Raw genomic sequence first — 22,475 nt, 5'->3', positions numbered from 1 at the left:
TATCAGTATATGCCCGCTCCGGACCTTGATCCTCCCGGGAGGGCTCGTACCTTAGGGTGGCTCCCACCTGGCCAGCTGAGAAGCTCAGCTTCTCCTAAAGGTGGTTTTTTTCTCTCCAGCAGGAATTTCTGCCTCTTCTGCCTTAGTCAGGACTGCCCCTTGTTGTGGGGGTTCTTTTTATCCAGTTTTCAGTTTCCTATCCAGGGTAATTTTTCCAAAAATAGTTGTAACCTGGTTGTGTTCGTGGGAGGAGACGAGTTCAACATCTGCTCACACCACCACCTTGACAAGATCTTGTTATGACCATCTTGAAAAAGATGCGCCTCAACTATTTGAACACCTTCGGAAAGCTATGCAAAAAATCTGATAGATATCCATCACCAAAAGTTACTTTTAATGGTCCAACAACTGAAAAATCACAGTTTATTCTTGGTTTTTATTTAAAACAAAGAATTGCAAAGCATTTTAATGACAAACTGTTCTTGCTCAATCATTACATTTTAAACTATTCATTTGGTACCCCCGTTTTTCCACCCTGGGGCAATGCACCACAGTGAGAATAGGGAGGCATGAAAGCTGTGTATTTCTTTTGCAAAATAAGTTTCAGGAAATTGTGAAAAGTGTGGCAGGAAAGAGACTCTACCAACCAAACTTCACATTGTTAGGCAGACCAGTGTTAGGAAACTAGAGTACACACAGGTGGAAACTTATCACCTCCAGATGCTCTGTGCCATGCAGCCCTGGAAAGGTCTTCACGCACACATTAAGGCAGAGAGCCCAGGCTGAAGGCCACTGACTTCAGCCCCTCTATTGAGGCTTTGCATTACTGGTGGCCAGTTGGTTTCCCAATGACAAAATCTTTCATCTGAGACAACATGAAGTTCATAAATGGCCACTAAAGGAATATGGAACAAAATAGTCTAGTTCAATAAAATCCCAGGAGAGAAATTGTGACAAAGGGAAGGAGTGAAGGAACTAAACTATTATTTGGTCTTTACCTCTGGCACTCTTTTCTGTGATATTTGTAGGCTTGCTCATTTGTAAAATCTCTCCAGAAGACAAAGCTCACCTTGCTACCACAATGAGAAAGGAAGAGTGGTCACTGGCTGCCATCCCTCTCAAAGGTCTCACCTCAGACAAGAGAGGGGGCCTGTCACCAGAAGGCGTCTACAGACCTTGTTTGTGGAAGCTTCTCTTATTTGCATTTGTACTAACACAAGAAGATCTCTCAAAATTCACCTTGGAGGTTTAATGAGGGAAAATAAAAACACGGGGGACTTAATCCCTAGTGCAAGTGTTATCTGACTATTAATTACTGTTATCTTAAGGTTAAATTTGAAGAAATTTGTAGGAAATCCACTCTGACAGATGGGTTTTAAAAGTTCTAAATATTTCATTTGAATACTTATAAAAAATAAACAATTAACTAACTTAAAGGCTGGCATGGACAAAGGAGCCTCCCTAGGTCTTAGGGGCAAAAAATGTGGCTAAAAGAAAATATCCCAAGAGAATTCCCTAGCTGATCAAACTGCCCTCTACATGTGTGGGCAGGGAATCAGCCTGAGGGGGAGTTTCCAACAACCAGGACCACCATGTAGTAGGGCAGGTTATTCATTGCAAAAAGGTGGCCACAAGAGGGACAAGTTGGTACTCAACCAACCCATCTCCACACCTCAGGCCCTGTGCCTTGGTTGGAGGAGGCAGCAGGTTTTGTTGCTCTCATCTTAATTAGCACCATAGCTCCCTCTCCATGTGTGGTTGCCCCAGCTGGTGCCTGTTTCCTTGGGTTGGGCTGATTAGACACATCCACCCCATAATGGCAGAAACAAAAGGAAGGAACTAGGAAAGCAGAACACACTTCACAAGATAAAAGACTACTGTTCCTATTTTGCGCATTCACCACTCTGAAAGGTCTGCTTTCCACCTACAGGTGGAAATAGTGGGTGTAAGACTGTCCCTGAAGTCACTGAGTCTCAGGGTCAAAGGTGGAACAAAACATCCCATCCAGCCCCTCCCTGCCTGCCCTCCACAAGTGGCCAAGGCTCAGGTTTCCTCCCATTATCCATTGTCCTTTGTTTTTCTTTCTACCAACCCCAACCCAGGAGCCAGGAGAGGGGACATTTCTTAGACTTTTTGTACAGCTAAGGGTGCCTATGTGACTCAGGTCTGGTCAACGGGATTTAAGTAGAAGTGTTGGGGTAGCTGGAGAGTCTGGGTGAATAAAAAGGGCAACTCAGCTGGCAGAAACCTGCTTTATTCACTTTGCCCAAATTTCCAGGTGCTGGCTGGATACAAAAAGACATTCTTGAAAATCCAGGGCAACCTTGAGGATGAAAGCCACCTGCTGAAGAAGGCAGATCAACCAGACAAGAAATCTGCATTGAGTACATTCTGGAGCCACCACACCAGCCCTGCACTGCCTGCCTACCTGCAGATCTCTTTTACATGAGAAAAACAAGGAGGAAAGAGAAGAAAACCCTCAGCTGTGGCTGCTACTTTTTTTTCTGGTTTCTATTACTATCAAGTAGATGCAATTCCCAAGAGTATGTCACGTATAGAAAGGCTCAACTGTCAAGAGGCACAAAAAAACAGTTTAAAAATAAATAGCCTTCTTTCTCATGAATTTATTTTTTTAATATGAAAGTTGAAAGACAGCTCAATGCTATGAAACACAGAGACCAAGGCCACTTGAGCCCCTGACCACCCTGCAGGCTCCACACCTGATCAGCAAGGAAGGAGCTCTCTGCAGGAACCAAGGCAGGAGCCAGACAGGGTCCTGCAAGAGTGGTTCCCTCCTGAAGGCACATGCGCAGGACAGACTTTCTAGCTTTGATGAGAGTTTGGAGGAGAAGCCAACAGATAATAAAAGAATTAGGAAAGCACCCATCTTAGCTGTTATTCCATGACAAGTGGTAGGGCAGGTGAGAGGGAAAGAGGCTCAGAAGATACTGGCCATAGAGTCTAGAGTGGTTCAGGCTCAGTGCCTGGAAGAGGGGCATGATAAGGAAGGGCTTCGAGGCTTAAAGTCTGAGGGCCACTGGGTCCAAATGCCCCAGGGACAGAATCATAGACTAGCCTTGGCTGACTCACTAATAAAGAAGGCCACAAGTGCTGAGTAAAGAAATCTGATCACAGGAAGAAAACAGCGAGCAGGAATTTGAGGCACAATTAGCAAGTGGATACCATGTGGAGAACAGGGCTTGCCAGAACCCAAGAAAGGGTGGGAGGTTCCCAAGAAACGGTGACCCCCCCAAATACTGCCACCCCAGGCTACACTTGACATCAGGCCTTCTTCAGCTTCCTGGCCCCACACAGCCACCTGGCCACCATGCCCAGCAGCTTCCCACAGAGCCACATGGTGCCCACGGTGAGCACCAGCAGGAACAAGAAGACATCGAGCAGGTACTGTTCATACCATGGCTGTTGGAAGGCGTGGGGCTTGAGGTGCGCTGCACCCCCTGTCTGCAGGATGTGGTTGGTCCAGCCCACCAGCCGCTGGGCAGGAGTCAGGGGGTGGGAGCGCCTGATGATGCTGGCGGCCACGGCTGCAGATTTGTACCTGTTGGCCGAGACAGAGGCGGGGCATTACTCTTGTGGTCTCAGAGACCTTAGAGACCTTGTATCACACACAGGCACTTCCTACCATATGCACAAAGGCTCCACTTCAAGGAAGAGTCGTTGGCCTGGGCTTGCCACTGGCTGGATGTGTCCCCTTGAAAAGTTCCAACTGGTATCAACATGCTACAATCCATGCTTAATGCAGAAAGTGCTAACTTATAAAAGAGTGACAGGGTCTATAAGGACTAGTCTCTACTTCAAGGAGGCTTATGATATACTCCAGAAAATGATACATGATGTAATTTATATATGAAGAGAGAGAGGAAGAGACAGCGTGCACACCTACTTTCTGCTGGTGTCTGGGCTAGTGACAGATATGACTCTGGAGACTGTCGCCCATGAGGATACCTGCACTATTCTCCCCTTCAAAGCATCGCATTGACCAGCACTGGCTCCACGGGCTACAGCCTGCGTGTGTGCACAGGGCCCCACACTTAGATGGCTGCTGCGCTTCATTTAATTCTCAGTTGTCAACATCTTGAAATATTTAAACTTTATTACAAAGGGCTCTACATTTCCATGTTGCATCGGGCCCCACAAATCATGAAGCCCACCCTGATCCACGATGTCTGGGAACCATCCCAGGCCAAATGACTCTTTCACGAGGGCATGTGGTTCATGGCCATTTTGGGTCAAGGTCTTTGAAACTCCAATGAAAGTTACAAATCCATTCTTGAGAAAGTAAACATTTGTAACACATGAGATACCAAATATACATAAAATTTCTGAGTTTTCTGACTCTGAATTTTAATACCTTTTGTAGGACTTAGAATCACAAGTTATGTGGTTGTTTTTCCATCATCTAAGAAGAACTACTTGTGGGGCTCCTACATGCAAGGTAGAATGTTAGGTCTTGAGGTCTGATTCAGGTTTCTGCCCTTGAAGTTATTCAGTCCTTCTTAGTTATAAGAAAAAAATACATATTTTTCTCTTCACAGGAGATGATTGTGCTGGATGGGAAGTCAAATAAGAGATCAATGAGCCCCTTTACTGACTCACTTAACAGAAATTCCTTCAGACTCACTTTGTGGCAGGCTCTGTGCTAGGCCCTGGGAATATTGCGGAAAACAAGAGACACATGGTACTGTCCTGGGAGGGCTTACTCTCTACTTTCTAGTGTGGGAGACAGACAATAAATTAAAACCTAAAGAAATGGAGTACTCAGATCCTGGGAAGTGTTAAGAAGGAAACAATGAATGACAACTGGTGTGGGCAGGAGAGGAGTCTAGTTAGGAATGAAAAACAAAGATGGCCTCTCTAAGGAGGCGATATGGGTTATGAGATCCAAATGTGATGAAGGAGCCAGCCCTGTGAAGAGAAGGGGAGATGTGTCCTAGGCAGCAGGACACACAAAGGTCCTGAGGTAGGGAAGAGTGTGGCACATTTGGTACGGGAAGGCCACCTCCTACTCAGTTGGAATTCTACTAAAAACACCCCAAAATATAAGACCTCTCAAAGAGAAACTGTGTAAGTAGTTTGGTTTCATCACAATCCATAAACCAGAAAATTATTCTCAACATCTGACCTAAATTGCCTAGTCTTGTTCATAGAGGAAAGAGGTCAGCTGTTAGCATCACACACATATTATTCCATATCTTGGAAGTTGCAGGTTTTATTGCAAAAAAGACCCACGTGGTGCCCTTCAAGTTTGATGTCTTCATTCAGCCTACATGATCACAAGCCCAGAGAGCCACATACCTCTTGTCTTCTATGACTTGCTTCATCTTCAGAGCCAGTGTCTCAGCCTTGATCTGCTTTACCTGGATAGAGACACCAAAGTTTTTGGCTTCTACCCGGAACAGATTTTCAGGCTGGTCACCAAAGAAGGGAATCCCCACCATGGGCACACCATGTTGGATGGCTTCCATGATGCTATTTATCCCACCATGGGTGACAAAGAGACGGATGCGAGGGTGAGCTGTTGCAAATAATGAAGAAAGTAGAACATTTCAGGATGAATAGTTATAGAATACCTGGTAAAGAAGAAAGGGCAGAAGAAAACAACAATGGACTCTCAAATTGTGTTCGAAGCATTGTAAAGATAATGTTGCTTGGGACACATTCAAGGTGCTTGTTCCAACATACAGGATTCTAAGTCTTGCCTTTGTACAGAGACTCCTTGACAAAGACAGAACCCAACTAAGACTGAGAAGCCAGTGAATTCTGTAGAGAATAGTGCTAGGCAAGGCATGTATCTCCATCCATCCATCCTTCCACCCGTCCATCCTTCCATCCTTGTCTCTATCATCCCAGTGCCTTTTTTTGCTTTTCTCTTTTCTTTTTCCTTTGTGTCTCCATGTGTCTCTTTCTCTGTCTCTGTCTCCCTCTGTTTTGAGCAATCTTTTCTCATCCGCCAACTAACTTCCCTCTTCTCTGAATTCCTGACACATTCATTGACATCACAACTCATGTGGCGCTCATAAAAGTACACTGTATGTGTGTCTCCTCAAATTTACGAGAACACCATTGAAAGCAGAGACTGTAACCTACACTTCAGTATTTTCAGTTCCAGTGTTTCCATCCCACCTTTAACCAGAGCTAACTAAAATGTTTGTTGACAATAAAGAGCTCATCTCAGCCTGTGCTGCATCAGATCTCCTTGTTTCCTTTGAAATGAGAATCATGTGCCCCACTCCACACTTAGAGAAATACATTTGCAGAAGTAGAGCCAGGAATGTGTTTCTTAAATTTCCCAGATGATTTTGAATCGTAATCTTGGTTAAGGCTCTCTCATCCAGCTCATGTCTATGGCAGTGAGGAGTCTCTCAGAAGCATCTATGGGCACAGAGCAAATCTGAAGGGGAGTGAGGGGACTCTCTGGTACCAGAGACTCAATGGACCAAAGAAGTGGCTATGAGGTAGCTCAATTTGGCACTTGGGTATTTTGGCACATCCTAAAGACATTGTGGGCTTCAGTTTTGTGAAGGTATGAATCGTTCACAGCTTAGCAGCTAAGGAAGTTGTATCTGTGTGTCTGTGTGGTGTGTGTTCGTGTGTGTGTAAGAGCATGTGGGTGAGCAGGTGCTCATGAAGACACTAAATACAGTGACATCCTGCCCCTGGTATGTGTTCTCAGGATTCACAGGTTGTTTTGGATTGTGCTTGGGTGACCTTATTCAAGACAAATGCAGCATGTCAATGTGACTTTTTTAAAAATGTTCTTTTCTTTTCTGTGATTAAGATTTGCCTGTGATAACATCTGTTGCCAATCCTCCTCTTTTTTTGCTTGAGGAATATTAGCCCTGAGCCATCATCTGTGCCAATTTTCCTTTACTTTGTATATGAGATGCCTCCATGGCATGGCTGATGAGTGGAGTAGGTCCACACCTGGGATCCGAACCCGTGAACCTCAGGCTGCCAAAGCAGAGCATGTGGAACTTTAACCACTCAGCCATGGGGCAGCCCCATGTCAATATGACTTTGATGGCTGCTGACATCTAGCATGGGATAAAAAAGAATGAAAGGGAGATGCTTCTTTTGACATCTGATCTCATTGGTAGCATAGCCTGAGTCCCCAAGAATTCCAGCTGGCTGTTCCATTCCTGTTTTCTGAAGGCTTGCTTTTAACTACCAGCGGCTCCTTCTCATGCTGATGGGATTGTCCAACCAGAGGTTAGAGCACTGATGAGCAATAAAGACATGTAAATAAGATGAGAGATGCAGATCTGGGTAGTCCTTACCCAGGAGGTCACTCTGAGGAAGCCAGTCCACAATTTTCACATTTTCTGCCAATTTGATGTCTTCAGGCCAATGAGAAGGATTACACTTCCATATCACCCCTTGAGGTAGATGAGCAAAGGCCCTGTTCATCTCCTTGAAAACATACTGGGACTGAAAGATGTTCACCACAGAGCCCAGGGCCACAAGGATGAAACCAGAGTCTCCAAACTTGGCAATGAAATTCTCAAATTCCTAGAAAGAGGTAAGAAAGGAAAGGTGGTGAACAAAGATTTCACAAAAGCCAGGACATCCATGAAATGAAAGTCAGCAATTTACTGAACACAGCTTCCTGTCACACCTAGAATTCACTGTCCTGAAACTATTATCTGAGCCCAAGAGACAACTCAGCATCCTCTGCATTGTGCTTATTCCCATTGTGTTGGTGGGAACATCTTTCCTCTTTGAAGCCCTGACATAGTATCAGAGGCATTCCAGACTCTTTACTCATTTTGGGAGCATGGAGGCATGGGCACTTGGGAGTTTCCAAAGCCAGAACAGAGGTGGTAGTGTAAGGAAGAAGTCCAGTGGGGATCAGGGTCCATCAGTGGATGGTAGGACTTCTGGAGGCTGGAGAGGAGAAGTTTGGAGAAGGCCTCTGGCATAAGAAGAAGTAGACACAGAATGGGGGAGGCACGTGGCCCCCCACACCAAACGCGCCATGTCGCATGCTTTGCTCTGATATTCCATGATATTCTCAGTCACTGATCTTTGTAATTCATCTCCTACCTCAGTAGTTCACCTACGTGAATGCAAATTACATACACATGGGAAGACTCTTAAAAAGGGCAAGGTCCAATCCCAACTCCAGACCTGGGCACTTTATTTTTAAAAGTCCTCCAGACAGTTTTTAGGGAGAGTTGTGACCTAATGGTGCAATCTTGCCTTTAACACAGTTTTGTCAATTCTGAATTCCACAATTTCTTATGATCCTGATTCTCTCTGTACTTCTGTGGCTCCTTCTCAACTCCTAGACCCTCATTCTATTATGTTGATTTCATCAAGCATAACTCTGCCTGTTTACCTGTCCAAAGGACCACTTTAAAACAGCCTTTTATAATTACAAAAACAACATAAGACCATTATTAGAGATTGGAAAATACAGAGAAGAAAATTTTTTGAAGAAAGTGTCTATTATCTCATACCCAGTGCAACGTTTACTCCCATTATGCTCCTGCTTAACAATTCCCTCCCCCGGCCTTTGGGCAAGGCCTGACTTACCCTCCTACATCATACCTCCTGAAAACTGGCCTGGTTATATTTGTGAGTGACTCTTCCACTATCTGGTCTAGCAAGTCACCAAGGGAACCCAGCGTCATCTCACTTCTAACTCCACATTTGGTGCTCCCTGTTCTCTTCACTTGTAATGCCTTTCCTCCTGCTCATTCCTACAAGTCCTGCCACCAAATCAGAGTCCATCTAGTCCATGGATCATTCCCCAACTTTTCCTGCTCACAACGCAAGGTCAATAGAGGAAGGGTAGACACATCGGTGCCTGGAAGGCCCAGGCCAAATCAGGGTTCTTCTTCGCTCCGAAATGAATGATTGTGGGAAATTCACTCACACCACCTGAGCCTCTGTCTCTCATTTATAAAAATGGAGATCATCATACTTCCCTCTAGGTGGCAATATATATAAGATAAATTCTGTGAAATGGCAACCCATTGCTGATAGGCAACAGGCAGCCAACTAATCTCAGCTCCCTCCTTTTTGAAAACTTCTAGCTGTGGTTCTGAGTCTATGCATTCAAAACTAACTGGGCAGCTTTTACAACTGACAATGCTCAATACTGACCCAGATTGACCAAATCTGGAGGTATAGGTAGGGGTAGGAACCAAGGCTCTACAGGCTGAGGATCCTGGAGATGATGTCAGCAGTCAGTCCCATGCAGTCTCACCTTGGTTACACCCTGTCTCACAGTGTTGTGTGTTTGATTGTGAATACTCATCTCCTTAACAATTCTTGCATGTGACGGATGCTTACTGCATATTTACTGTACATATGATCATACAAAATTCAAATGAAAATATCAACTTATTAAAAAGCTTATTTCCACTAGGGCCAGGACTAGGCTGAGGCAAGAGAGGACCCTGGGTGTTCCATTTAAGGAAATCCTCAATCGCAGGGTTGTGCAAGTCTATCACTCTACTTTCATGTCCCTGAAAGTGAGTACTTCCTTAAAAAGTGTGCCCTAGGTGCTTCACTTGCCTCATCCTACCCTACTCCCAGGATCTCACTACCAGAGGCAGCCAACAGCTCTGCACAGACGACCTCTGCACGAAGCCCATATTGAGAACTAAGGTTTTACTTACTGGTGGTACTGCTTTAACAGGTTTGGCCATTAAGCCTCCAACATACACAGTGTTGGGGAGCAGAGGCCGAGCAAAATCAAAGGCAAAGTCAGAGTTAACTAACGACAGCTCTGCTTTCTTTAGGAGATGAGACAAAACTGGCCTAGAGCCTTCGGGGAAATGCTCCTTGATGGTGTTGTCAAATGTAGAGTGAATTTGCCATTGCTTCATGGAGAAATCAAAAAATTTCAGGAAGTTCCTCACTCTGTCCCAGAAGTCCATGCGGTCGCTTAGCAAGGAATCAAATACTGGCACATAAGAGAGGGGGCTTGGTAGTCCAAAATCAATAAAGCCAAACGAGGTGGAAATAATGGAGACAAACGGTTTCCCAAGCTTCTCAGCAACCAGGAGAGAACACAAGTCAAATCCTTCAACAAATAACAAGTCAAAGTTCTCATTCTTTAAGGAGTCCATGATATCATTTCTCTTTAGCAAATGACTGCACTGAAGTCCCAGTAGTTCCATGAATTTTAAAAAGTTTTCAAATTTGTCTCTGAGAGAAAGAAAATCAAAGATAAGTATTCTTTGAAAGCATTAATTTCACAATATATAAAAGAATCTTGGGCTACAAAGAAATTTCCCAGGTAAGCAAGACCACATCTATTAGCAGCATCCTATTCCACCATTGTCTGTTAATACCTTCTTCTCCATCAGGCTGGCAGATGTTCTGTTCCTGTGAATGTTTCCTTCCTCCCTTCCTCATCTCCTCTATGAAGCAAATCCCAAGCACTCCCTAAGCCAGTTCATTAGAAACTTTATCTTTGAACTCTCGGTTCTTGAAATCCATGGGCACAGTTGAATTACCTTAACTGAAATCAGACTGCCACTGTTGGACCTTCTGCCCTGAGAGCCTTCTATGACCATAGCTGACTTCACAAATCTCTTCCTACTTGATAAATCCTGTGATGTTCTCCTTAACTTTCATTTACATACTGGTTTTTTATAAGTAATTTTCTTGTGTACTCAGCCAAACTGGGGAAGTTTCTTGACACACAGTTCCAAGAATATTGACATACAGACTTTATAAAACATCTCTGTGTATTTGGCATATAAAAGATCACTTCACACAAGGGATCCTTAGATTGTATTAGAACTCAAAATCTCAGCTAAAAATAGGAATTCCACATCTCTATGCCCATGGGTTAAGCAATGAAAAAAAAAATAGCCTGGTTTTGAAATACATTATTAACCTTTCCACTTCAATAAATGCGGTGGTATCCAGAGAAGATAATGGCAAATCTTACTGACATGTAATTAAGCTTCAGCCTATGGAATTATTCCAGGGACCAACTTCTTCTAATCCCTTCCCATCACTGCCTATATAGAAAATGATCCTGTTTCCTGTTTGTACAACATATGGGGAAATAGATGAGGATGCTCATCTGTTCTTTAAGGCACCAGAGGTAAGACGTGCAACAGCTCAAGACATCAGGGGCCTGCCAGGTGCTTGGAGGACCAAGAGAGTCAAAACTCTGAAAAAACCTTTAATTGTAGACCACTGCAACATCACATCCCAGACAGAGAAGTCTCACAATCTGAGAACTCGTTCACAATATGCACATCTCTACCTGATCTTCAGGATCAACTTCAACTCACACAGTAGAAGTGACTGCTTGGTATTTTTAAAGATTTCACCTAACAAAGGAGTAGTTGCCAAATATTTTAGATAATGGCAGCGTTGCTGTAAAATTCCAAGAATATAGTTTTTTAGTCACATTTAAAATTTAGCTAATAGGGGCCGGCCCCATGGCCGAGTGGTTAAGATTGTGTGCTCCACTTTGGCAGCCCGGGGTTTTGCTGCTTCAGATCTGGGGCGCAGACATGGCACCACTCATCAGGCCAAGCTGAGGTGGCATCCCACATGGTACAACCAGAGGCACTCACAACTAGAATATACAGCTATGTACTGTGGGGCTTTAGGGAGAAGAAGAAAAAAAAAAAAGATTGGCAACAGTAGCTAGGTCAGGTGGCAATAAAAAAATAAATTAAAATAAAATTTACTAATAAATAGAAAAAAAATTTCAAGAATGCACTGTTACCCAGACCTGTTTTCAAAAAATATTAATTTAGGGGAGGAGAGACAAAGCATACACTTAAAATATCTAACAAACAATGCCAGATCATATACACTAACAGCAAGTGTCAGATCAGCAGGTCAGATGAGACCTGTACAGAGCAACTGGGATCTTCCAATCTGAGTGAGGAAAAAAGGCTTTAGGGAAAAAGTCATGTCTGGGCAGAACGTTGATCAGTAAGTAGAATTTTTAAGGTAAAAAGAAGGGGAGAGGACACTGTAATTAACCCAGATAGACATGGATTTCTGTCTGTCACTTTTATGTTCAAGCTTAAGGAGTTATGTGTTCCCCTCCATTCAAGATGTAGCAAAAGGAATTAGCTTCATGGCTTATTTTGCACGAGGTTGATTACTTTTTAAAAGGACTTTGTGTGGCCAGAAGTTCAAGTACTACAAAATCAACATTCCTAAGTCTTTCCTTCACTAATGAATATCTGTGAAAAGAAGGAGATAAAATAAAAGGGAAAAGGTGGCTTTCATCTCCCTATCAACAGGGAGAGGTTGAGGTGCCTATGCTTCTATGCTGGGGAGATTATAGACAAAGATGGTAAGTGAAGTATTGCAAGGAAGTACCAGAAAGAAAAAGCTCCACTTTACAGAAGTATATTCATGCCTATAGTGGAAAAGGGAGAGTACAGAGCAAGAAAGAATCTCCAGTGACTGGACTAGATGATTTGGTGAGAAATACTTGTTTACCCAACCATCCACTCATCGTCTATCCCTCCCTCCCTCCCTCCATCACTCCATCCATCCATCCCTTTCTCAGAACCTCAGTCCAAGCATACATATACCCATCCACTCATTTGTATCACTGAAGTAGTGCCTCTTTGGTTCTAAGAGTAAATAGAAATTACCTGCCAGCCAAAGCTTCTTCCATAAAGAACTCACAAAACTTCAAAAATTCTTTGAAATCATCTTCAGGTGGAAACCAAGTGACAATTTGGTATGATTTTTCCTCCTCTTTAAAACCTAAGAAAACACCAAGGGTTAGAAATGATAAATATGTCACAAAATATGGATTAACATTAGCATGATGATAACAACGTGTGTTTGTTCAAATAATTTTATAATTATTTGAATGTAGGCCTTTTGAACTGTTTTTGTTTGGTTCGTTGCTTTCTCATTCATTCAATCTTATAAACTAAAAACATGGATTGGGAACCTTGCAAAGATTCGGGAATGCTTCTCAGTTTAAAGTGATGGAAGCTTCCATTAAAGCTTCCACTGAAGGTATAGCTATTGGTCTCTCTTTACAGGTGAGAAAACAAAGTTAATTGAGTTTAAGATAAAATGTCAAAGTTACACCTGTAGGAAGTGGTAGACTTTGTATTTAAATACAGGTCTCTTTGATTCCAGAGCCCCTGCTCTTTGTGGATGAGAAAAATTCATTCTCCTTATTTAAAGTGATACATCCAAATCATTTTTTGATTCAGTAAAACATCCTCAATGGCTTAATAAAATAGTAGTCCTCTGCACCTCTTTACCAACTTGGCTTCTTCCCCATCACTCACGTGTAGGACAAAGTCTGAGTCGGCTCCTGATGTTTGACAGCTGACAGGTCTCAAACTCTGTCTCCACTCCCTCTTCTGTGTCTCACCTGGACAAACTGTTAAGAAACTCCCCATGCTCCCTCCCACGGAGCTAATGGGAGTTTCAAACCATGCAAGTCAGACCAATCAGCGGCAACGCTCACCCCATCCCAGCCATCTACCCACGGGAAAAACTCAAGCGAGGCATCCCTCCCTGCTCTGCAAAGACATTTTTCAGATTTGCTTGGGAAAATGTCCTGCTCTTAAAAAAAAAAGCCTTATTATTTGAATAAAACTTTTCATACTTTCTTAATGCAAGTGCCTTCATCAGTCATGACATTTAACCTAACCATCTGTAGGGACTGGGGAGAAATTAATGTGTGGTCCCAAACATGAAAGCTCCCAGACCCAATCTTAGTGAAATTACTGACTCTATCCAAGTATTTACTGGCAAATATTTTAGACCATAGATTTGGCTAATATGTTCTGTTCAGTGACTATTTCAACAGGCTCTCTCCTGTAGTCTGCCTTCACCTTGAAAGGGACAGAATATTCCTTCAACTGGTTACCCATCAAGGACTTCAACAGCCCTACCATTGACCACAATCTTTTTCAGCAAGATCTTAACCATATCCAACTCTCTCCAGGAGCACAGGATGACATTACAGTGACGTCATCCTCCTCCAAGGAGACTCGTTTGCCACACTCATTCAAGACATGGAAACATTCACAAAGGACTCACACAAAGGGATGTGCCATTGCCCCCTGGATGAGGCCAGTGCCTCAGTTATATTCCTGGGAATTGTGTGGTCAGTCTAGGGCCCCTCTATCCATGATCCTGTCAAGAAACAACTATTCACTGACGACACCACAAAATTTCAACAAGCCAGACATCTTTAGGCCTTTTTGCATTCTGGAGACAACATATTTCCTGTTTATATGTTTTACTTAACTCCATTTATGCTTATTACTTGAAAATCAGCATACTTTGAATATGGTCCCCAATAACAAAGGGTTCTAGAATCTGTCCAATTTCCAATACAATAGGCCCTGCCATGAGTGTCCCCCAAAGTTGCCTTTACTGTAGAGGCTTTGACAAACTACTCTTGCACTGCCTGCAGTGCTCCTCACCTCCTGTGATGACTGTAGTAGTTTCTTACTGCTGCTATTAAAAAATTACTATAAACTTTGTGCCTTAACACGAATTTATTATCTTATATTTCTACAGACCAGAAGTCCAAAAAGAGTCTCACTGAGATATAAGCAAGTTGTGGGTAGCCCTGCATTCCTTTTGGAAGCCCTAGAAGACAATCTGTTTTCTTACATTTTCCAGATTTTACTGGCTGCCTGCATTTATGGCTCGTGGTCTTCTTCCAACTGGCAATCACACCACTCTGACTTTTCCTTCCATCACTACATTTCCTTCTCTTACTCTCTGTCCTCCTCTTTCTGATAGAAGGCCTCTTGTAATCATATCAGGCCCACTGAGATAATCTAGGTAATTTCTCCGTCTCAAGATCCTTACATTAATCACATCGGCAAAGACCCTTTGCCAGGTAAGGTAGCATATTCACTGGTTCCAAGGATTAAGACATGGACATCTTTTGGGGGACATTATCTTTCAACTACCCTCTGCTCTGTGCACCTGAAATACTCATGTACATTGCACATGGAAAATGCATTCACTGCATCCCAACATCCCCAAACTTCTCAAACCATTACACTATCAACTTGTACTCCAAAATTTCACCTAAATATCATCAGCTCAAAATCCCCAAATTATGTCATCCAAATAATTTTTCAAGTATTGGTGAAAGTCTGGAAATTATCCATCCAGAGACAAAATTTCTTTCCATCTCTGAACCTGTGAAATTAGGAAACAAATTATCTGCTGCCAACAAACAATAGTGGGACAGGTACAAAATACCAGTTACTGACATTATCACTCAAAATGGAACAAAAAGAAACCAAAAAATGAGTTGTCTCTCCTACAACATTTTGACATCCAACTGGGAAAACAATATTAAGTTTTAAGGACAGGAAATAATCCCCTGTGACTTGAAACTCAGCCCTATGAGCTTGAAGCTCTACCCTCTGGACTCACTGTTTTGCCCTCAATTTCTTCTTCATTCTTTATAAAAAGTATCATGTATTTGCAGTAGAATAGTTATCAGCCTCTTTCATATTTTTAGAGTCTGTCAGCATTCTTTCATGTCATCTTCTGTCCCTTTCAGTCCAAACCAGCAGTATTTCTTCTGGTATAAAATTCTGAAGTACCATGTGCATCTCCTGTATATGTCATGGGAATTCAGTCCTCAGGATAATAGGCTGCTCCACAGATTGTACAACAGAATTTCATCTCTTTTTTGGCATCTGCTAATATGGTTGAAGGGATCCACAAGTCACAAATCTAATCTTCAAAGAGCTCTCAGTGAGACTGAATATTCTGACCTTTTAATCCTTCAGAGGCAACAGCAAAAGCTTATCCAACCACACCACTGCATTTCTCTAGAAGAGAGAAGAATTCATTGCTCTCCTCACAGTGAATCCCCTAATTTTTGAATCTTGCAATCTGGATAGATTGAGAATTTCCCAAACCATGAAGTCCTGGTTTCTTTATGCCTAATAGTTCTTCCTTCAATTTATCTCTTTCCTCTGAAATTTTACTATGAGCAGCAAGAATATTTTAATATCTATATTTCTATGAAAATTCTGTTTAGGATGATTTACATATTGTCTTTTAGACATACAGACCAGATAGATTTTCTCTACCATGTTCCTCAGTTCCATCTGAGTCCTCATTGGCAGAGTTCTTACCATCGGCATGTCTACTAACAGTCTGTTCAAGGCAGTCTAGGCTTTTTCTGTCAAGCTTCTCTATGTCCTATCAGACTCTCCCTAGAACCCAATTGTAATTCTATATAATGGTGGAGCAGTAGTACCTGTGAGCATTAGAGATCTTTACTACTTCACTGCCTCTGATGGCATTCATTTGTTAATGTCGCAAATAAATAAACAAGATGGAGAAATGTGTCCAAACAAGTAGTTAGTGCATGGTTCAAATATTTCAACACAGTGAAACAAGCATCAGGTCAGAAACAATAACCCAATCGTGTGTTTTCCTTCTTGTGGACAATTAGCCAGGCTGTACTACTGAAGTGAGGGATGAATATGCCTTTTCAAAGCTGCAACAATGCCCATGAGGGGAGAATGGTGAAGGAAACTCCACCCACTTAAGCCTGGAACCTGAGGATAAAACTGAAGGGCTCCATGAACTCCCTGAATTGTTTATAGATTCGGTGTACAGATGTTTGTTAAAGGGGTAGAAGGTCTGTAGCTTTCAGTAGCTTTTCAAAATTCATAGGAACAGTCAAAATTATTTTTATTCTAACATTTTAATCTAACTTGATGTAATTTAATATTTTAATTGAATTTTATTATAATTTTTTACATTCAAATAATGACAAAAATTAACATACTACAGCTGTTTAATCAGGTCTGCTGTCAAGGCAGATGCTAAAGGATATGTATAAAAATGATGTGCAATGAAGAATACAGAACCTAATTCCAGAAAGTGATTAAAATGGTTTTTAGTAGGGACTCAGGCAGATATTTGCACAACAGTGCTCATAGCAGCATTATTCACCATATCCAAAAGGCGGAAACAACCCAAATGTCCAGTGACAGACGAATGGATTAACAGTATGTGGTAAATGCATACACTGAATGTTATTCAACCATAAAAAGGAATCAAATTCTCATATATGCTACAACCTAGATGAGCCTGAAGACATTGTGCAAAGTGAAATAAGCCAGGCATTAAGGGATAAATATTGTACAATTCCTCTTTAATGAGGTATCCAGAATAGTCAAATAATTCTAGAAATAAAGTAGAATGGTGCTTATCAGGGCCTGGAGGCAAGAGATACTGGACTGTTGTTGTTCACAGGGTACAGAGTTCCAGTTTGTGATGACAAAACAGTCCTAGAGATGGATGGTGGTGATGGCTGCACAGCAATGTGAATGGAGCTAAAGTCAGTAAATTGTACACAAAAATGGTCAAAATGGTCAATTTCATGTTATATATATTTTACCACAATAAAAAATTTAAAAGAAATTTTGACAGGGGCTGGCCCCGGGGCCGAGTGGTTAAGTTCACGTGCTCCGCTGCAGGAGGCCCAGTGTTTCGTTGGTTCGAATCCTGGGCGCGGACATGGCACTGCTCATCAAACCACGCTGAGGCAGCATCCCACATGCCACAACTAGAAGGACCCACAACGAAGAATATACAACTATGTACCGGGGGGGCTTTGGGGAGAAAAAGGAAAAAATAAAATCTTTAAAAGAAATTTTGACAGAAAAATATTGTTTCAAAACAATCTGAATAATAACAAAGCCTGAAGTCACCTTCAAGTTTTATAATTTCTCAAAATTTTGTTTCCCAAAAATTCAGCTTAATTTGGGATTCTTCTTTTGAAAAATCAAAGCCTTAGAAACACTACAGATTGAGCAATCCAGAGCTTAAAGTCCTAAATCCACCCAACACTGTTATTAACCTGCCTGTGACCTTGAGCTAATCATTTCAGTTCTCTGACCTGCCATTCCCTTGTCCCTCAGCAGAGAAGAATTGATAAGATTTATGAGCCCATTTGACTAAACTGCTTTGGATACAACAACTCGGGAACTTTTGAATCACTTTACACAAACTCATGGGCAATCACTGATTTTTCAAGAAAACAAGATCATCTCAATGATAGATTCTGATCTGAGCTACATAAAGAAGGAACTCCCTGAGAAAGGTTCCTTAAATTTCAGATATCATGAGAGGAGAAAAAGAAAAGTAATCCTTTCCTATTAGAAACCCCATTTATGGCCGAACACTTCTGTTCAATATATTTCCAAGCCAGGTTACAAAGCAGCCTTTCCAGAATAATCTGTAATAAAATGTGGAGGATTGCATGGATGGAGTAAAAGCCCAAGTAAGGGAGGAAAATAGGGGCCTACAGAGTGTGGAGTGCTGGTCAACAGAGCCCAGAAGTGTTTCAGCACATGACAGAAACACACACATACAGAGATACACACCTTTTTCATTCTTTCAATCCAAATACACAATCCAAATCCAAATAATGTAAATACACATTAAAAACTATTTGAAAAACCTTTCTATGCAAAAGGCCTTGTTGTTCTTTGCCTGGAGCAGAAGAAATGAAGAATTAGTGAGAAAGGATACCTGGTATCAATACATTTCCTTCCTGGAGAAGCACAGTGACATTATGACCATGATCTTGAAGAATCTGAGACACTCGGTCCATTAGTAGATGATGGCTTCCACCTAGGAAAAATGCTCAAACTCACTTTTGTAATGATGAGAACAGAGGTTCGGAGGTTGCTAAGTCCAGAAGAGGAGGGGTTAGGAAATAGAAAATTGATCATAAGCGGAGAAAGATGAACTTCTTCATTCACTCTTTCCATATCCATCAGGGTACGCCCTAGCCCATTCACCCAGAGGCTTCTGGGCCACATCCTTGACCTGTGGCAAACCTCCATCAAAGATCCCCTCGTGTGACACTGGTCTCCATGTCAATGTGATGAGCTTCCTGGTGCTTAGGCCTAAGGGATTCCTGATCCTAAGATGCATGCTGCATTTCAGCCATGGCGAAATGGAGACATCGTGTCCTAAACAAATAACTGCTTGGAAGGAAATTTTGGCACAATGTTATGCTGTACGTGTGAAGAGTCCTAATGGACAATCAATCAGAGCTGTCTCTGGAGTCTTTCTCTTTGGAAATTTATGCCAGTGTAGGTGCCAGAAATATGAGAGTTTAAATGTGAGTCCAGGAAACAACCATTGGAGCAGAAAGACATGGAGCTACCACTGACAGCCCAAATCCTTGAGATTCAAACATATTTGGCAGAATTTTTCTCACTTGGATCCTGAATTTTACAGAAGATCAAATTAGGATGTTCAGGATAATCATGGGGCCTGTGGAATGGGCCTGCTGAATCCCATATGCATGAAGCCTGAGACATCACCCATTCTCTGACAATCATGGCATCTTAAGAAAGAGAAGCTTGATCTTCAGGGGAGGTACAAGTTCCATCACGCTCATGTCTTTTCTTAGATCCTGATTCAACATGGGGCCTTTGCTTGAATCTAAGGGTGTTAGAGCAGAGAAAGTCAGATCAGGAGAGAAGTTAAGGGGAAATGTCAAGAATTTGGAGTTGGGGTTAGAGGGGTGTAGTGCTAGAGAAATGGTGTGTCACTATTTCTCAGTTTTTTACACCCAGACTTGCATAGTCTGAAGTACCAGGGGAGGTATAAAGTACAAATGTCCCACATCTCATACCCACATTTTAATCCTTATTAGACCTGGGAGCCAGGAAGAAGGGGTGACCTCACAAGCATCTTATCATGGAGGGTCTTGTGAGCCCCAGTGCCTCCTGGGGCATAGAAGGGGCTTCCAGCACCTCACAACCACACCAGCTCCATGTCCGAGTCCAAGGCAGGAGAGCAGTGTGCCTTCAAGAGGTGAGGAGGCTGTTTTGCTTCACTGCTGCTAACAATTGGAAAGGGGGAAAAAAGCTTTCCAATGGTGTTATAGAGTTTCTTAAGGAGTGATTATAAAAACGCCCCACTGTAAAGTGGTGAGAGTGGAGCTGTGGAGAGGATGGTCTTGGGGTTGGAAATGCTGAGTAAATTCATGGTGTCCACCATTAGGGAGCTCTGTTGTCACCTTGTAAAATGTGCCTCCCTTCTCTGACCCTTAGTTTCCTGCTGAGGAAACTATGGTGGGAACTGAAGTGGATGGTTTGTGGTTCCTTCCAGCTCTAAGATCTCATGACCCAAAAGTGATATAAGGGGTTGAAATAAAGTTTTGGGAAGCTCCATCCTGACACATAGAAATGGCAAGCAATAGAATATATTGGAGTATATGAGGAAGCCCTTTGGTATAAACCTAATTCGGCCTGACGTTGTCTTTCCAAAAGGGCCTGACCGTGGCCGTTGAGCACGCATTGTATATCTGCTTTAGAGATTCCCTATGGCAAGAACAAAGGCCCTTGAGATAAAGGTGCAACTTCCCTCCCCCTCCCAACTTGGCATTTCCTTAAGGATTAAGCATCTTTCCTTAGGCTAGGAACTGATTGCTGCGCTCACCCATGACCACCCAGCTCGAGACAATAGACTTGCTTCCAGCTGCGCTCTCTGAGATAGCAGACCCACTACCTGCTGTGTCCATCAAGCGCTGTGCTGACAGGGCAATCTTGTGACTATTGTGGGAGGGACATTTCAATCCTATGTGAAACATCCTGTTTGGGGGTATATAACCACTCTGTATACCTCACTTCTTTGGTGCACTTTCTTCCTTTGGGAAGAAAGGCCCCAGGCCATGGTCCTCAGATTTTAGCTCAGAATAAACTCACCCAAATTTTCATTTATAGATTGGTTATGGATTATTTTCGTCGAAATTTCTATCATGATATATTTTTATCACCCTCATTGTGATATATTTTTCCCTTTCATCTTCTATTCTCATTGGTGCAAAAGTAAAAGAAATAAAACTAAAGCCACAAAATGTGAAATGAAGAGTTCCATGAGTCCTTCAAACACTTCCAGCAACAGGGGTGAAAGGTAGGAGGAATGGGATAGATCAGAATGACAGGGTCCACTCTTGAGCGCTGGTCAGTTCTCCCAGTTTCCCCTGGATGAGAGCTCTCAACCCTCCTGATTATCATGGAAATATCTTCAAGCTCCACCCGCGCTCCCGTGCAGCCTTGGAGAATCAGTGCTGCTGCTCCCAGGAGCACCTTTCCCCCACAGCCTCCAAGAACTAACAAATAGGAGCCACAGTCTGTACTGGCAACTGCTGAGCACCCCCCAGAAGTTTAGGATGAGCCCCTGAATGTCCAACCGGCAGCCTGGAGGAGGTGGCCTGGGTCTCCTGCACTGGGCTGCATCTCAAAATTCTGGCCCCAGCTCTGCACTATAGGGAGCTGGTCCCAAGTAAGAAGAGGGAGGAAAGAGTGTTTCTGTTTTCTCCAGAACTGTCTTCTCCACCTCAGTGGTGGGACAGGCCGTTCTCTGCCTCCACAAACAGCACCCACCCCTTCATCCTCCAGCCAGGGAAACAAACCCACTCAGCCTGGAGAATGACACGGGATGACCCTCTGACCTAGGACTATTTGCCTGAGCCCTGGCATGGATGCCTGGGACGCTCCTGTCTCTGGATTCTTTGGCCAAGCACTCACCCACCAAGGACACAGTCAGTATTTTGGCAGCCTCTGAGGGCAGGAGCCCAGGTAGGAGGAAGCAGATGAGAAGCAGCACCCGTGGCCTCATCATGCTGGTTCCTTGTTGGGAGCCTGTGCCTCCTCCAAGAAAAGGGACCATGTGGTGCACAGGCAGTGAAGGATTGGTGCTGGCTGGGAGCTTGGGAGGTGGGAAGAGATGGATTCCACCTGTCTCTCTTCTCTTTGTCTCCTCCTCCTCTTCTGCCCCTCCTCCCTGAGTTCCTGCTCCATTGGACATTGTACCCTCACCCTCCTGCCCGTGAGCAGTGGGAAGGATGGGTTAGTGAGCTGATCCTTAACCCCTCTCTACCCAGGTAATCACCACACTCACCTCATGGAAAATACTCGGAACCAGGAATGGTAGAGACCTTAGGAAATCACGTGGATGACAGCGCCACCTCAAAGTGACTCGAACTATCTCAGTTTTATGGACCTTTCCCAAACTTATAGTACTCCACCTCCAGTCAAACTGCTCTCATTACCTCACACTGCTGTTCCCATGACCCATTCCCCAGGGACCTGCTTAAAATCTCTTCTAGTGTCCCAAGCACAAGGGACACTACTCCCTGGAAGTAGCTTGTTTCTACTCTCTAGAAACAAAGCCCCAAGGGAAATCAAGCTACCATTCCTATATTATACCTCCGAGGTCCTGTTTTATTTTCTTTTTTTCACTTTTTATTATTTTTTGAGAGAATATTGATTTATAACATTATATAAATTCATTGTATTTCAGCTTCTGTATAGACTGCATCATGTTCACCACCAAAAGCCTAGTTTCCATCGGTCACCATACATCAGTGGCCCTTTACCCCTTCTGCCCCCATCCCACCACTTCCTCTCTGGTAATCGCCAGTCTTCTCCTTTTCTATGTGTTTTTTGTTTATCTTCCACATATGA

The 22,475-nt window shown here is 43.0% G+C and overlaps 1 protein-coding gene across 2 annotated transcripts; it reads right to left on the bottom strand.

Annotated features, from left to right (window-relative positions):
• Window positions 1-416: 416 nt before the first annotated feature.
• LOC100067792 (UDP-glucuronosyltransferase 3A1) lies at window positions 417-21,839 on the bottom strand. 2 transcript variants are annotated; one of them, XM_001497761.5, is made up of 7 exons: window positions 21,537-21,839; window positions 18,520-18,621; window positions 12,615-12,729; window positions 9,648-10,179; window positions 7,299-7,530; window positions 5,317-5,536; window positions 417-3,559 (listed from the first exon to the last, which is right to left on the bottom strand). In XM_001497761.5, the coding sequence occupies exons 1-7, from the start codon at window positions 21,814-21,816 to the stop codon at window positions 3,283-3,285; spliced, it is 1,758 nt and encodes a 585-aa protein (XP_001497811.4). In that variant the 5' UTR covers window positions 21,817-21,839; the 3' UTR covers window positions 417-3,282. The 2 variants fall into 2 exon arrangements, with proteins under 2 accessions (XP_001497811.4, XP_070102024.1); XM_070245923.1 differs by having other exon boundaries at window positions 21,541-21,777.
• Between the last annotated feature and the right edge of the window lie 636 nt (window positions 21,840-22,475).

This window comes from Equus caballus, chromosome 21 (assembly GCF_041296265.1).
Source record: "Equus caballus isolate H_3958 breed thoroughbred chromosome 21, TB-T2T, whole genome shotgun sequence".
NCBI classification, from domain to species: domain Eukaryota; kingdom Metazoa; phylum Chordata; class Mammalia; order Perissodactyla; family Equidae; genus Equus; species Equus caballus.
The sequence above is the reverse complement of the archived record's forward strand: the minus strand, read 5'-3'. Positions and strand labels throughout refer to the sequence as shown.

Coding starts and splice junctions, on each gene's coding strand:
- LOC100067792 (XM_001497761.5), bottom strand. CDS start 21,816: ATGTCCAATGGAGCAGGAACTCAGGGAGGAGGGGCAGAAGAGGAGGAG. Junction 7,531..9,647: donor CTGTTAAAGCAGTACCACCA/GTAAGTAAAACC, acceptor ACCTCTTTCTAG/GAATTTGAGAATTTCATTGC. Junction 5,537..7,298: donor TCCTCAGAGTGACCTCCTGG/GTAAGGACTACC, acceptor TATTTGCAACAG/CTCACCCTCGCATCCGTCTC.